The sequence below is a fragment of the Stegodyphus dumicola genome, chromosome X2 (genome assembly GCF_044657685.1).
Source record: "Stegodyphus dumicola isolate Sdum_Otavi_A_Nest chromosome X2, ASM4465768v1".
NCBI lineage: Eukaryota > Metazoa > Arthropoda > Arachnida > Araneae > Eresidae > Stegodyphus > Stegodyphus dumicola.
Genome location: NC_140781.1, coordinates 193,203,156 through 193,218,967, shown reverse-complemented (window position 1 = coordinate 193,218,967; position 15,812 = coordinate 193,203,156). Strand labels below are relative to the sequence as shown.

At 33.1% G+C, this 15,812-nt stretch overlaps 1 protein-coding gene across 1 annotated transcript in view; it reads right to left on the bottom strand.

The window, feature by feature from the left end:
- LOC118181527 (uncharacterized) overlaps positions 1-15,812 on the bottom strand; it is a 218,835-nt gene that overhangs the window by 95,892 nt on the left and 107,131 nt on the right. Inside the window, exons 14-17 of the mRNA XM_085809773.1 lie at positions 9,118-9,158; positions 7,203-7,252; positions 5,565-5,660; positions 5,329-5,401 (exon numbers count right to left, since the gene is read on the bottom strand). Of these exons, the coding sequence (XP_085665899.1) occupies positions 5,329-5,401; positions 5,565-5,660; positions 7,203-7,252; positions 9,118-9,158 (260 nt within the window). The remainder of the gene's footprint in view (positions 1-5,328; positions 5,402-5,564; positions 5,661-7,202; positions 7,253-9,117; positions 9,159-15,812) is intronic.

The window sequence follows — 15,812 nt, the reverse complement described above, 5'->3', positions numbered from 1 at the left end:
GATTACACCATCTATTTTACAAGTCATACAGCAAATCCAAGAAGATTGATACCATTTACACTATAAATGTCCTTCTATGTTTTTAGAGTTTGTAGAGTCATTAGGTTACTTTTAAAGCAGCAAACATGAAAAATGTGCAATGCCCCTGCTGGGCTCGAGCCTGGACCTCTCGAATATGCGTCGAGTGTACTATCATTACACCATGAAAGCATGCAGAAAGGCAATGCATTGCATTGCATTATTTAATTATGGCAAAGCACACGAGCGCTATCTGCCTAAAGGGAGGGATGCCTTCGTGGAGGACTTTCTAAGGGAAACTGGCTCGTATACACGTTACACATGGGGAAAACCACGAAAACGCCCATGCAGCCAGCCCATTCGGGGATTAGAACCTCGGACCGAACTACCAGTGTTCAGCGTCTTTACCGCTCGGCCACTGGTGGGCCCATGCAGAAAGGAAGGAGAAAATACCTTGTATACCCCTCTTTTAAAGGGCAATTGGAGGACCCAGTTGTCAAATCTTGCTAGTGAGCAATCATCATCCACCAAATTTTTTAGTTTGGGTGCGACTGTAGAGTCATTAAAATTTTTAAGTTAGGAAACACGAAAAATGAGCAATGCCCTCATTGGTACTTGAACCTGGACCTTTCGAAAAATGCACCGAGTGTGCTGCCGTTACACCATGATGGCATGCAGAAAGGAGGGAGAAAATAACTTATAATTTGATAGCTGATAGTTCTTACCCATGTGAAGAGTTTGAAATACATAAACATTTTAGATAGCATTGTTGATGTTCGGCTGTGAAAGTTGCGTGATACAAGATAAAAGCTGTGGGCACTGAAAAGAAAATTTCACCCCAGTTGTATTTGTAGATGATAGGCATGACAATTGTACTTTATGGCTTAGTCATGTAACTATGTATGATATTTATTTCTAGGATCATTAATTGATTGACCAGCTTATTCCTGCTGTTTGTCCACACATTCCTGCTGTTTGTCCAGTTGTATTTGTAGGTGGTATGCATGACAGTTGTAATTTATGGCTTATGTATGATATTCAATTCTAGGATCATTAATTGACCAGCTTATTCCTGCTGTTAGTCTACACATGATTAATCTAGACATAATTTATTCCCAATTAAGTAGTGCACGAAATTTTACAATTAATCTCTATTTATTAAATAACAAAGAATCTGTATGTATGCATGTTCCTCACACTATGAAAAAATGGCAGCACTTAAAACAGCAAAATCGTGAACACTCATAGTCCTTATGCATATACACCTTTATAAACTAATTTTGAATTTCAAATTTGGTTTTGATTTGTTTCATATTTTGAATGAATTCAGTGAATATTTGATTAATTGAAGTTAAGTGAATATTTAAATATTTGAATTTTGACTAAGCAAAAGGGCTAGGGTCTTTCAAATTTAACCAGCAAACTTAGCAATTTAAAAGAAATGTGTTACTACTCAATAACTCTACTAGCTAAGCATAAGCTCTTTGAAATTAAATCAATAAACTCAGTGGTACAAAGGAAATGCATTGCTACAGTCGAAGACAATATATTTTTAACTTCCACGTGCCAGTGTTTGGCTATTTGGCAAAATATCAGTTACTGATGAATAAACGGAGTGATTTAAGAGCAATAAATGCAGTTCTTAATATTTTTTAATCTGATTAATATAAATAAAACTACATTTAATTCGTGATATATCTAATTAAAATATTACATATTTTTATGAAATTACTCAAGTCGCACTCATTAAAATCGTTACACATTTTTTCCTTTTTTACAAAATCAATTTTAGGCATCTGGGCATTCCAAGCAGCTAGTATATAATTATATTGGTCATCTGGAAAGATTTAAAGTTTTTGGAACTGAGATGCGCTTTCTTTTTATTTTGTTACTGCTGTTAAGTAGCGATCTTGACTGAAGCAGATGGGTAAATACGGTCTTTTCTGCTCAAGTTGCATAATTCTAGCATGTGTTGTAGCATAATTTGTTATTACACGCCATGCTAAAAATGAGGACCTCAAAAGTTCATTTTATCATATTATATTTTATTATTTAGAAAAAGGGGAACCTGCTATAAAGACTACTCACAAAATTTGTGCAGTATAAATACAAAGTTATGTTTTTAATGGCACAGTTTAAAGGTGGTTCGAGAGGTTTAAATGCGGAAATTTCATCTTCAAAGATGATGCCTGCCTTGGAAAACCTACCTTTGTAAACAATGACCTGTTAAATGAAGCTACTGTTGAAAATCCACGTTAAATAGAAGAACTATCAGACTAAACATTAAAAAAAAAAAAAAAAAATATATATAGCCCATGATCATTTGGAGAACACTGGGATGTAAACTGCTAAGAGGTATAGGTGCTTAATGCTGCAACAAAGCAGAATATGCTTTCTATGTTTTTGGTATGGTATTCTGTACAGAAAGGATGTAAAGAAACTTCTTTTTTGTAATGGCTCTTTACTGGAGATCAGAAGTTTATACTATACAATAATGTCACAAGAAAAAGATCCTGCACTGCTCCAAAAGAACATCCTTTAGTAACAGAGTGGCTGTATCCCAGAAAAGTGATACCTTGTGTAGGGTGGGACTAGAAATGAATTGTATACTAAGAATCATTGCCACTAAATCAGGCAATAAATTTGGAAAAATACTGTTCTCAAATGACAGCCTGAAGAATGAAATTCAAAGCAAAGCACCCAGAACTGATCAAGCATTGAGGTTTTATATCGTCATCATCATCATGACAACTCTCAGCCCTACATTTCGATGAATGTTAGACAAAGACTTATTCAATTCGGCTGAGATTTTTGTTTCATCCCTTCCCCATATTCACTAGACCTTGCCTTCTCACATTTACATCTATTAAGGGGACTTTGAAATTGGTCTGGAGGTCGTTTCTTTGGAGACTGTCAAACAGCATATCAATGACTTTTTATGAATAAAGCATAATGAAATTAAGTATTTATTTACTTTTATAATTCATTAAGTATTTATTTATTTATTTTTATTCAGAATGAACACACTAATGAGCAAAAGAAATCTAAACAGCTGTGTTAAAATATTTTAATGCTTATAAATTTAAAAAAAACCTTAGAAAAGCTTTGTGTATTAAATTAAATTTTTTATGAATATTATCATCCTGTAAATTTTCGGCACCTTTCTGTTATAAATCTGCCATGCATTTTGGTGGGTAATTTAAATGTAAAAATATTTTTGGTCATAAGAATAGTTTAAAGATATATAATCATAGACATAGCACAATAGGCCAGATGGTGCTATCATTGAGTCTTGGTGTGTGCTTGGCTTCTCTTTCACAGGTTCTGGAAAATAAGAATTTTCCAGCTGCCAGAGAGATAGCAAAAAGTTATAAAATAAAATGGTGCTTATGTGATTCAATGAATTTTCTTAAGTTTTTGCACTTGTTGATTAGCATTTATCATCAAAAACTGACAGAACGTTACAGAAAACTGAATATATTAATTACTATACAATGTGTTGGTGATGAAACATGTTTGCTTGAGAAACACTGGCAATTGTTGCCAGTCCTCCTCCCAGTTACTCACCACTAAGATACTGTATGGCCCTGAGCACACTGCTTTCTCATGATCCCAACATACATTTTCCTTACTTTAAAGGATCATTTCTAAGTAAGTTTTTCTCCTTTTCAGCCATAACCTTTCACTTAAAATCACACTTTATATAATGCTAAAATAACAGAAGATAATAATTTGAGGCTTGGTACGAGGGCTATCCAGAAAGTAGATTACGTTTTGGAATAAAAAAATAAACAAAGTATAGGAAACAAATTTTATTATATACAGATGAAAGCCACACTCAAATACTACTTTTCTACATAGTCACCATACAAATTAAGGCATTTATCGTAGCGATGTACGAGCTTGGAAATTCCTTCGTCGAAAAATTCGGCCGCCTGCACCTTCAACCACTTTGTTACCTCTTCTTGCCTTCCATCTTGCACAAAACTTGTGGTAACCAAGCTTTTCGCTGATGATTTCGTGCAACAAACTTCGCGAAATTTGTGGAAAACTCAAAGAAAGTTCCGTTATTGTGAAATTTCGATTTTCACGGACTTTAGCATCGACTTTTTCGAGAAGTTCGGCGGTCACTATGCTGGGTCTCCCACTTCGATCTTCGTCGTGAACATTGGTTCGGCCATTTTGAAATCTTATGACCCACTGACGCACTCCACCTTCAGTGATAATGTTGTCCCCATACACTTCACGAAGCTACCGATAGATTTCTATCGGTTTACAGTTTTTTGCAGTCAGAAACCTTATTACTGAGCGCAGCTCGCGGGATTTTCAATTAACGCAGACATTTCAAACCGTCACAGTATCTGAACGGAGCACAGCACGAACCTCTCACTAGCACGGCTAGATGCAGACTGAGCTGCGCAACGCTCTGACCCCAAGATGGCCGCGCTAGCCCCGCCCCTAGCGGACACAGACGGAAACGTAATCTACTTCCTGGATGGCCCTCGTACATTGCCTGATATTCTGGTGCAATATGACAGATTATTTGCACAATAATTTTAGGTGGTAGCAAGAAAAACAATAAATTGTATACATAATACATAATAATTACATAACACATTAATACATAAGAATGACTGGAAGTAATTTATGAAATAAAAATTGTTTCTTTATTACAAAATATTTATCATCATAATATTAAACAAGAGATGAATATTCAATTAAAATGCCTCCACAATTACATATTGATTATTATGTATTATGTGGGAACCTTTCACAGGTTTTTTTCTTTCCTTTCTACTTTCTTCTTTCTGCCCTGAATATATGCTTTAATTATTTGTGAATAAAAATAAGTACAGTTAAAAAGTCAGTAAATAAGATAAATCTGTAACATGTTCATGTATATTTGATTTTCTATAAGTCATCACTGCCATTCGTTCTGATAAGCAGCATCTACCATACTAAATATATTTGAAATGTAATGCATGTATTCATGAGAAAGGGAAACAAAGCATCAATTTTGTTTAATAAAAATTTCAGAATTAACAATAACTGGAACCATTTACTCAGAATGCCTTTAAGCTTTGTATTGTTGGGCTTTTAGATGAAGCTGCATATATTCTCAGGTAGTGCAATTTACTATGATGTAAATTCTCTTAAAGTAAGCACCGGATTCAAAATAAGCAATTATCTGTATATTGGGAAAGAGCTAGGTAAATTACTTGGAACAAATTTGACTTAGCAAAAGATAATTACAGGAAAAGAAAAACTAGTATCATCTTACTATTATAAAGAATTTACAATGAATCTTACCTTCCAATAAAGTACGAAGTTCATTTTTACCATCAGAGCTTTTTGGCGTATGTTCTGAACTTCCATCTTTTAACTAAAAAAGGAAAATATATTTTCACAGAAACTGTAAGATATTTCAATGGTATATTGAACAAGAACTATCAAATAATAAAATTAGGTCTATTTCCAAACTAATTTTCACTGTCTGATACTTAGAAAGAAAGGTTCAATTTAGATTTAAAGAAAAAAAGGCTCACCAAATATGTAAATAAAACTTGACTTCGTACCAACTGCTCACGCAATGCTCTAATTTCTGCATTAATTTGTTCTGTAACTGCCCTAGATTCAGGTAGCTAGAATTTATAACAAATGTTAGAAAGTTTTTCACTGCAAAATATATGCCAAATAAATCAGCACTAACAACTTCAGAGTTTATTATAACAATATATAAAATGTTCCTAATCCATGCTCAATATAGCAGCTACTTTACTGAAGTTAAATATACTGGGTGATCAAAAAGTCAGTATAAATTTGAAAACTTAATAAATCACGGAATAATGTAGATAGAGAGGTAAAAATTGACACACATACTTAGAATGACATGGGGTTTTATTAGAAAAGCAATAATATAATCAGAAAAGCAATAATTAGCATAACAAATTAAGACAAAGCAAAGATGATCTTCTTTACAGGAAATGCTCAATATGTTCACCATCATTCCTCAACAATAGCTATAGTCAAGGAATAATGTGAACAGCAATGTATAGCATGTCCGGAGTTATGGTGAGGCATTGGCGTCGGATGTTGTCTTTCAGCATCCCTAGAGATGTCGGTCGATCACGATACACTTGCGACTTCAGGTAACCCCAAAGACAATAATCTAATCGCACGGACTGAGGTCTGGGGACCTGGGAGGCCAAGCATGACGAAAGTGGCGGCTGAGCACACGATCATCACCAAACGACGCGCGCAAGAGATCTTTCACGCGTCTAGCAATGTGGGGTGGAGCACCATCCTGCATAAAAATCGTACATTCCAGCAGGTGTTTATCAGCCAGGCTGAGGGCAATGTGATTCTGTAACATATCGGCGTATCTCTCACCCGTCACGGTAGCAGTTACAAAACCAGAATCACGCATTTCCTCGAAGAAAAAAGGCCCGATAACAGTACTTTTTTAAAACTTTTTTTTGATTCTAATAAAACCCCATGTCATTCTAAGTATGCGTGTCAATTTTTACCTCTCTATCTACATTATTCCGTGATTTATTAAGTTTTCAAATTTATACTGACTTTTTGATCACTCGGTACTTACTTTCCGTTTTTGTTAGTAATTTTACATTATGTAAAATTTCATAAAAGAAAATTCGGTACTTTTCTGTTATGCATCTGCCATGCATTTTGGCACCTGTGAAAGAGAAGCCAAGCACATACCGAGACTCAATGATAGCACCATCTGGGCTATTGTGCTGTCTATAATTATATAGCTTTAAACTATTCTTATACCTAGAAATATTTTTATAATTAAATTACCCACTAAAATGAATGGCGGGTTTATAATAGAAAGGTACCGAAAATTTTTCCAGATGATATTATTCATAAAAAATTAAATTTAATACACAAAGCTTTTCTAAGGGTTTTTTTTTTATTACATAGGCATTAAAATATATTTAACAGCTGCGGAGATTTCTTTTGCTCATTAGTGTGTTCATTCTCAATAAAAATAAATAAATACTTAATGAAATTATATAGTAACAATATATAAAGATCTGAAGAACAATAAAATTAATCATTGAAAATGACTAAATCAAATGTGGATATGTTAGATGTAAACTAGTATTTCAACATCTGAATAATTATAGTATGAGAAAACAGTATTACATAATTCAAATAATTACCTCACATTCAACATTTACATCTATAAGACTCTTGTGAAGGCGTGATGAACCTGAAAACAATGGTAAGAAGGAATTTATGATTAAAGATATTTAAGAATAAATTCACTACCTCAGTTAAAAATTTTTTTAAATACATGCACTAAAATATTGATTTTTCTAAGCATAATTAAATCATAAAATTTAAAAACAACAGAAAAATCTCTAACATTGAAAAGATCATATATATTGCAAGAAAAATTACAATCTATTTTAGTTAAGTGGTATGGTTTCTTTAATCCTGTCATAATTTTTTAAAAAAATTTTATAATGAATTCCTCATTTTCATTAAAACACTTTGCTTACACTCATTAATGACCTAAATATCATTCATAAGAATTTAGAGGTTATGCGAATAAAAAGCAAAGGCAATGACAAATTAAAATAATAAATTATATACAAATGCAATAATTCATTATTGATTCTTCATTTTGCATATCAGACGGTTAATATTAACTGAAAAAATGAGGGAAATTATTAGAAAGTACTGCTGTGAGCGAGAAGTAGTACATAAAGCACAACTGTTTACTAGTACAATTGTTTCAGCTCCTCATAAAATCAGTCTTCAGAGTTGTAACTGAATCAAAAATACAAGTAACGAGGAAGAAATTTTCTAGGTACATAATGCTTGCCTTTTAGAAGAAAAGAATCAGGTGAGAAAAACTGAAAAACCTAACTTGTATTTTCTGAACATAGAAGACACAAGAATTCCTTCTTAAGTATATGATCAGATATTATACAGTAAAATATGTACATAATTTGGAAGTATAAGCTAAGGAATTATTTTTGGTAATACTGGGAAACACTTGAAAAAACTCTGATGGTTTGATGGACTTGTAAAGGCTATTAAGCGTATTTCAAAGCAGGAAAAATGATTAATGCTCTAGATGGGAATCAAACTCTGGACCTTTGAAAGCCAGCTAATCATGCTTCTCCATACACAATGAAGGTAGTATACGGTAAAGACAAAGAATAACTTTACATACTTCCACAAAATTTGCAAAAAAGCTTTTGGTGTCTAATAAATAAATCTCCTTAATTAATACATTAATCATGCAATATTTTTTTATTTATATCCATTAAGTTAGATAATGTGCTATTATGATTCAGCCATTTACATAAATGTAAAGCTTATGTATCTATGTATTCATTTTCAATGTACTGCTCTCTAAATTTAAGAAATTTTATTAGAGAGAACACGTTTTACTAAAAATTGGGATTTTATACTTTTTTTAGAAACAAAATTTTATTACAAATGTTACTCAAAACATATTCCCAAAACAGGAGGATTTTTAATTTGGGACATACCCAGAAAGTAATTAGAAATATGGATCCAATGATTAGTAATGTCAAAACTGCTGTAACTTCTGTAATGTGCTTTAAAAGTTTACTAGAATTAATGAAAACACACATAAAATATAAACAAATTATCTGCTTTTATATCTCTACTTACAAAAATGTTAAACAAAATGATAAAAAGCATTTACATACACTTACTTTTAATCACAGGTATATTAATCATATTTGGCTGATAACACAAAATAATTACATTATAAAACATAGGTTTAATTTTAGAATTTAAACAGGTTATTAAAATGAGTGCACACAGATTGAGTCCCATTTTAATCAAAACTCATATTAACTAAATTAATTCTAAGCTTTAATATATATTTCAAATAATATAGATATTTACAATATATGCTTAAATTCAAAGCTTTAATAATAAAGGAATCAGTGTATAATTTAATTTACTAGCATATCAAATTGCACACATTTTTAACATGTTTATCTGCTGAGAAATACTGAAGCTGAAAGATTATAGTCACTTTAGAAAACACAATTAAATATCCTAGACATGAATTACAAACACAAAACTTACCCTGATTAACTTCAATAGATTTCTGAGCATCTAAAACAATACTAAAAAGGAAAAAAATTAATTATGTCAAATGAGCCATATTAAAAAATAAAAATTCAGGAACAAGAAAAGGAAATTATATGAACCATTTCCCTCAATTATCAAAGGAAATAAAATCAATAACGGGAAAAGGAAATTAAATTTTTTTTAGCTAAGATTAATAGCAAACAAATCCTAAAATTTACATTGAATAGAATTTAAATATTGCTTTCAACATGGCAAAATAAATTTAGGATATTAACTTAAAATAATTATTCAATTAAAAAAATTTTTTTCTAACCTTCCAGTTTGTTGATGAACAACATCTTGACGAGAACACCGCGAAACACAGCTTCCCATTTTTAAATAAATAACTGAATTTTGAAGTACTTTTTATAGGCAATAAAAAATTTGCCTAAATTAAGTTTTGAAAATCAGACTTTTGCTTCACTTGTTAAAACGGATTTCCGTATACTTATAAAGCTGCATGAATAAACTATTTTTAGCTTCACGCTAAGGTATCCAAAACTGATTTGGAATGCTGAAGTTCTGACAGGGATTCATAACTATCCTACATTAGACAGCACCATTTAAAAGTTGTTGGTGCTATCTATAAAATAATTATCACATGCAGTAAAATTGCAAAATTAGCTTCATTTTTTTGTTCTGCAAACTATACTTAGGATTCTTCTTTTGACACAATAACAACTTAGTAACATCTATGACAATCTTATCCGGAATTCTAGAATCATATTGCATTTTTCTACACTGCAATTTCTCCCAAGAAATTTTCATGCAACTTATGTGTAGAGACTTAGCACACTGAGGAATTACTTTTAAACCCTAATGTATTTCATATACAACGAAGTTTCATTAAAAACGTGAATATATTATAACATATTTTGGTTTTAGAAAAAATATAGGATTCCTTTAAATAGACACATAGGAATAGAGCTACTTAAGCAAATTGCACCGCAAATGAATTCTTAATTCGAATAATTAACAACAAGATGTACCCGAAGACTGATTACGCGACCATATAAACAACTTCGCAATCCATTATTAAAAATTATTCTTGATCAAACACGTACCGTTTTATAGCTGGGAGGAATTGTAAAAGTAAATTTTAGAGGAAATAACAGTATTCAGAAATACTAAAATAAATATTACAAATTATTAGGAAAGGAATTTTTCAGCGTAATAAAAATACTATGCATTTACGACCAAGGCGATATCCAGCGGTTGAATGACAATAAGGATCGACGTAAACAATCCACAGCCATGAATCAATAGTAAGGGCGCCTAGGATCACTATGAAGAGGAACAATAATATTCATTTCTCGAATAAATTTTCCGATATATACTTAAAGAGTATTTTTTAAGATAAAACTGGTTCTCGTTGAACGCAGCATCACAGTCGCTAGCATCCGCATCCCGAAAATCGATATCATTAACCGATCTCCCGAGATGCGAGAAGAGAGATGCTATGTAACAGGGGACGCGTCCAAATCTGATGTTGCTTGAGCGCGTGTATTAAAAAAGAGAATAAATTAGCAACAGTAAAACTTAATTTCAAAATATTTTGGCAAATTAAGCAATAAACAGCATATACATATATATATAAAGTTAAAAACAATTAACAGATGATCCAGTTCGGACAGCCAACAAGGAATAGCGACAGTTTGATGTTCAATAAATATAAGGTTTTTATCACTTTATACATAAATTAATCACATAAAGTTACATAAATATTACACATAAAGTAATAATTAACATTAGTAACTAAGTAAGTAAACTAACTTCAGTAACTAATAAGTAAACTAAGTTAACGTTCGTAAATCTGTTTAAAGCTTTGTTAAAGATATGAAAACTAAGACACAATAACACGCCGAACAAATACTAATTCAGAAGTCAAACAACAAAAATCAGCGTTATATTTTCAAATTTTTGAAATTTTGTTCAACATTTTGAAAATATAACGCTGATTTTTGTTGTTTGACTTCTGAATTAGTATATGAAAACTAATTGGGAACTACAAAAAATTTTTTGTTTTGCAAGTATTATAAACGGCCATGCGTAAATTGTCCCCGCAACTGAAGGAAATAAAAGAATTGAGAGGAAGAACAGCATATAGAAGTGACACTGTAATTATTTAATAAGTATTGCAATGATGCTCCAACATACACAAGTAACACTTTCGAACACCAACTGCGGTTATCGCGCGTTCTGGCAAAAGCTATACATAAAACTATACTTATATAATATATACAAAAAAAGCACCGTTGAATTAATAAATTACATAAGATAGGCCATTTCCAGCATTAAATAAGATAGTAACAGTGCAATGTACACTGCGGGGGGGGGGAGTTCTATATCTCCCGGTTTACTGGGCTCATTGACGAAATTCAAATTGCGTTTTTCATGTCTCGAAAGTGCGACTTAGGATAAATATCAGATTTATATTTAGCATTGTTCTAATACAGGTATTTTGACACAAAATTGGACCTTTTCTGAAATGACATGCCAAAGTTTTTCCATATTTTGATTCTGCGACTCGGATTAAGCCTAAATATGAAATTTTGTAAAAACTGGCGCGAAATTTAAGGAGAAATTCAAAAATTTATCTTGGCGCAGACTGAAAAGAATGCGCCAAGAATAATTTACTTAGCGAACTTCTTAATATATAGCAACCTATTTTCCCTTTCCTTTTTTTATTGATGACGAGAGGGAAAAAAATCATCGTTCATACTTTCAAATAATTTTACTAAAGAGCGTGAACCACATTTGGCGTTATTATCTCTTATAACAAATTTCAAAACGCGCAAATATATAAATTCTTGTATATCTTAGAAAATTTTGAATAAAAAAACTTTAATTTTTTGCAGGTGCGCATGGCAATACACCTACTACAAAAAAAGGGCGAATTTTATTTGGAATGTACCTAAATTTCGAAATGTGAAAAGAAGAATAAAATAAGTTTAATAAAAAAAGAGATATTAACAAATATATAACAAATTCAATTAACACTGAGGAGCTACAATTTTGAGGGCAAATTTTTTAAAAACTACTCGTCCGATTTTTACAAAATTTGGCAGTTTAGCATAATTTGAGTCGTAGAACCGAAATATGGAAAAAACATTGTCATGTTATTTCAGAAAAAGTCCGATTTTGTGTCAAAATAAGTATATTAGACCAATGCTATATATAAATCTAATACATATCCCAAGTCGCGCTTTCGAGACATGGAAAACGCAATTTGAATTTCGTCAATTGGACCAGTAGAACGGGAGATATAGAAATGTTCTTGTTTCAAAATTTTTTCCTCGCAGTGTACACTACACTGCTATCTACATTATATATTACCTTCTACATTCTAATATCTACATTATATATTACCTTGCGTTAATAAAAAAATAAGAATTATATTGTTTTCGCCTAGTCCTTAAGATGAATGACAAAATAATGTATCTGTAAAATAGTACATGTACGGTATCAGGAATAACAGAAAAATTAATGTGTTCTATTAAATTACTGAATAAGCAAAGAAACGTCAGACAATAAGGCTCGCGTATTTCTACTCATGGTTGGAATGGCCGTATTTAGGAAGCGATGCTGGATGAATTGGAAGCTGCTCTGTCTTTTCATGATACAGTCCATTTTCATTTGTTTCATATTTTGAAACTCATAAACTTTTTTAACGTCATTTTGCGATTTTTACTCGACCGCAGTAAACAGTATATAACTGAAACTGCAAATCTGGAGATATTTGTGCATTATTTACCAAATCGAACAAAATAGTTTATCTCGGGTCATTTTCAATGAATAGCTGCCAAATCTTGACGAAGAAGTCGTTTTTATTCCAAGAATGTTTTTTTTTTTTTTTTTAAACAGAAGTCAAAATCAAAAGCTTTTTCAATAAAATTACCGTGCAAAAGAAATTTAGAAATAACTACTAAATGAGATATTTACATGGGGTGACAAATATACAAGAAGATCCTTACAAAAAGTATACAGCATTAACTGCAATCCTGAAAGAAGCCAAAAGAGTACAAGTAGAAGTAATTTTAAATACGAGAGATATCAAGGTCCTCCCACAAGCAATATCGTTTTTCAGATAAGGCTCATTAAAACATGTTCTTACACGTTTAAACAAGTAATTTGCATGGATGTATAAATATCACTGAGCAAAGACAGCTTCATTCAGACAGGAGAGACTCAGGCGACACGGAGCATGTAGGTGTCCTCTCGTTCTTGCTATTTTGAAACTCTATTTTACACTTTGATTTTTCTGCGATCCCGCGCTCATAAAACGTCGGTACTTAAACTTCAGGTGCAGCATGCTTAGAAGCAGTCTGGGAAGCGTGTCGTACTCTTTAAACTATGAGTGCTCTCGCTATTTTCGGTTTTAGACTAATTCCACGAACTCATCAGGGATCGGTTGCTTAATTTTTTGGAATCCGAAATTACAAACCTGGAAAAAGCCAGAGAAGAAAAGGGCTACCTGACTAAACAGGAATCCTGCGACTTTATGTTTTTCCGATGTTTCAAAATTTTTACTGGTCAGGAATTTCTCCGAATTAATGCTGACAAACAGTGTACTTCTCAAGGCAATACTGCATCTTCAAACAGTGAAAATCATGATTAATCCCACTCCTTCCACCTACCAAAGCTAATGCTCAGCTAGGACAAAGCACAGACAAATCTAATGAGAATATTACTAAATATAAAGTTCTCGATGAAAATTCTGACTCGGATAGCGGCCGAAAGAGTGATGTCATGAGGAGAACTCGTAAGCCAATCAGGAAGCGCGTTCCGCTGAAAGTGACTAACAGTGCTGATTCGTCGACAGAAAAACTGGATAATCCACCAACTTCAGTTCTGAATGAAATTGAAAATATGGACATTACCCTACCTAAGGATGTTGAACAGCCTTTAAACATAACTACTTAAAGTGTTAAAGGACGTAAAACACCTCCATGATCAAGGACCCTAGAAATAATTCGAATAAAATTAAAGTTCTGTTAAAGAGACACAGTTTCTCGCTTCAGGACTATTACGGGCATTATGAAGAATGGAATTAAAATCCAAGCAAAACTATCCACCATTTACAAACAGATCACCACAATGCTTAATGACCGAGGTATCCTCGATCACTTCTTCAAAAAGGAACATCAAAGTCTGCTTACGTATATGAAGACAGATGAAAGTGCTGAGGAGCTTGTAGCAAAAGGATATACGGTTCTAAGAGTCAACCAACTCGCAATACGCAGAATAGGTGAAATTTTCAACCTCCCGCTGCTTCTAGTAACCTTAGCCAGAAAGGAAACCAGTAAGGAGATTATGGCAAGATACTTAGTATGCAAATTCAAGTGGAAAGATACAAAGGGCAAGTAGGACTCTTGCAATGTTATCGTTGCCCAGGGTTCCACCACTCACTAACCATCAGTCATCATGAACATCCTTGCGCTCGCTGTGGTGAAGCTCAATAATAGATGAGATGATAGATATGAGAAGATAAGAATGAGTCCCCGAAATGCACTAACTGTCAGACGACACAGTCAATTTTACAGTTTGTGAAGAGGTCCCAAAACAGACCATTCCGCAACCGAAAACCTATGCTGACAGATTTGTGACGAAGAAATCCTATTCACAAGCACTGTCCAATGGTTTAGCTTTTGAATCTCTGAGAAGCAAAACAAGTATTAACTGAGCTTAAAATGTTCTTCACTGTTATCAAAGATTATTTGGCAAAGTGCTCGAGGGCTGTATGTCTAAAGGGAGGGATTCGTCCGTGGAGAACTTTCCGAGGGAAACTGGCTCGTATACATGTTACATATGGGGAAAAACACGAAAACGCCCATATAGCCCATCCGTTCGCAGGGATTCGAACGGACCGAACTACGAGTGTTCAGAGATTTTACCGCTCGGCCACTGGTGAACTAATTATCAAAGAATTAGGCATACCTCTTCTGCTCAAGCAAATAAGTGCAGAAAGCAATACTTCATCTCAAGACTTCATATCTAACACTCTTGTTAATGGATAATTATATCTAGACATGCACTCCAATCCGTTTAACAGTCTGGAATGCCAAAGGTTTCCATAGCAGAACCCATGAGTTGAAAAATGTTTTCACTGAACACGATATCGATATGTAACTAATAACTGAAACGCATGTTCAACCGTGTCATAAACTCAAAATTCTAAATTATCCATCATATAGCTGTAATAATACAAGCCACCGTGAAGGAAGAGATATATGTTAAACGGAAATGATATATGTTAAACGGAACTTTCATTCTCACTTCATCAAGAAAAGCAAAGATCGTAATTGTGAACTCGTTACTGCGTGTATAATACCTCCCACTCACTTCAGTGGTTTCTACAATCCTCCACAAAACAGACTTAGTGAGCATACCTTCCACCGGACACTCCAACTATCGTAGTTGGGAATTTAAATGTCAAGCATGTTGCTTGAAATTGTCAGCGCAACAACGCAAACAGAAAAATTTTACATCATTATATTCTCAGGCACCCAGTTGTGATTCATGCCGCGAAAGAGTACATGCACCGCCCAGACAGATTAGAGCCACTCGGACATTCTTGATATTGCTCTTTCTACAACTATTTTTAACGCACTAACTTGTGCATGAAATGATTTCCGATCACCTACCTCAAC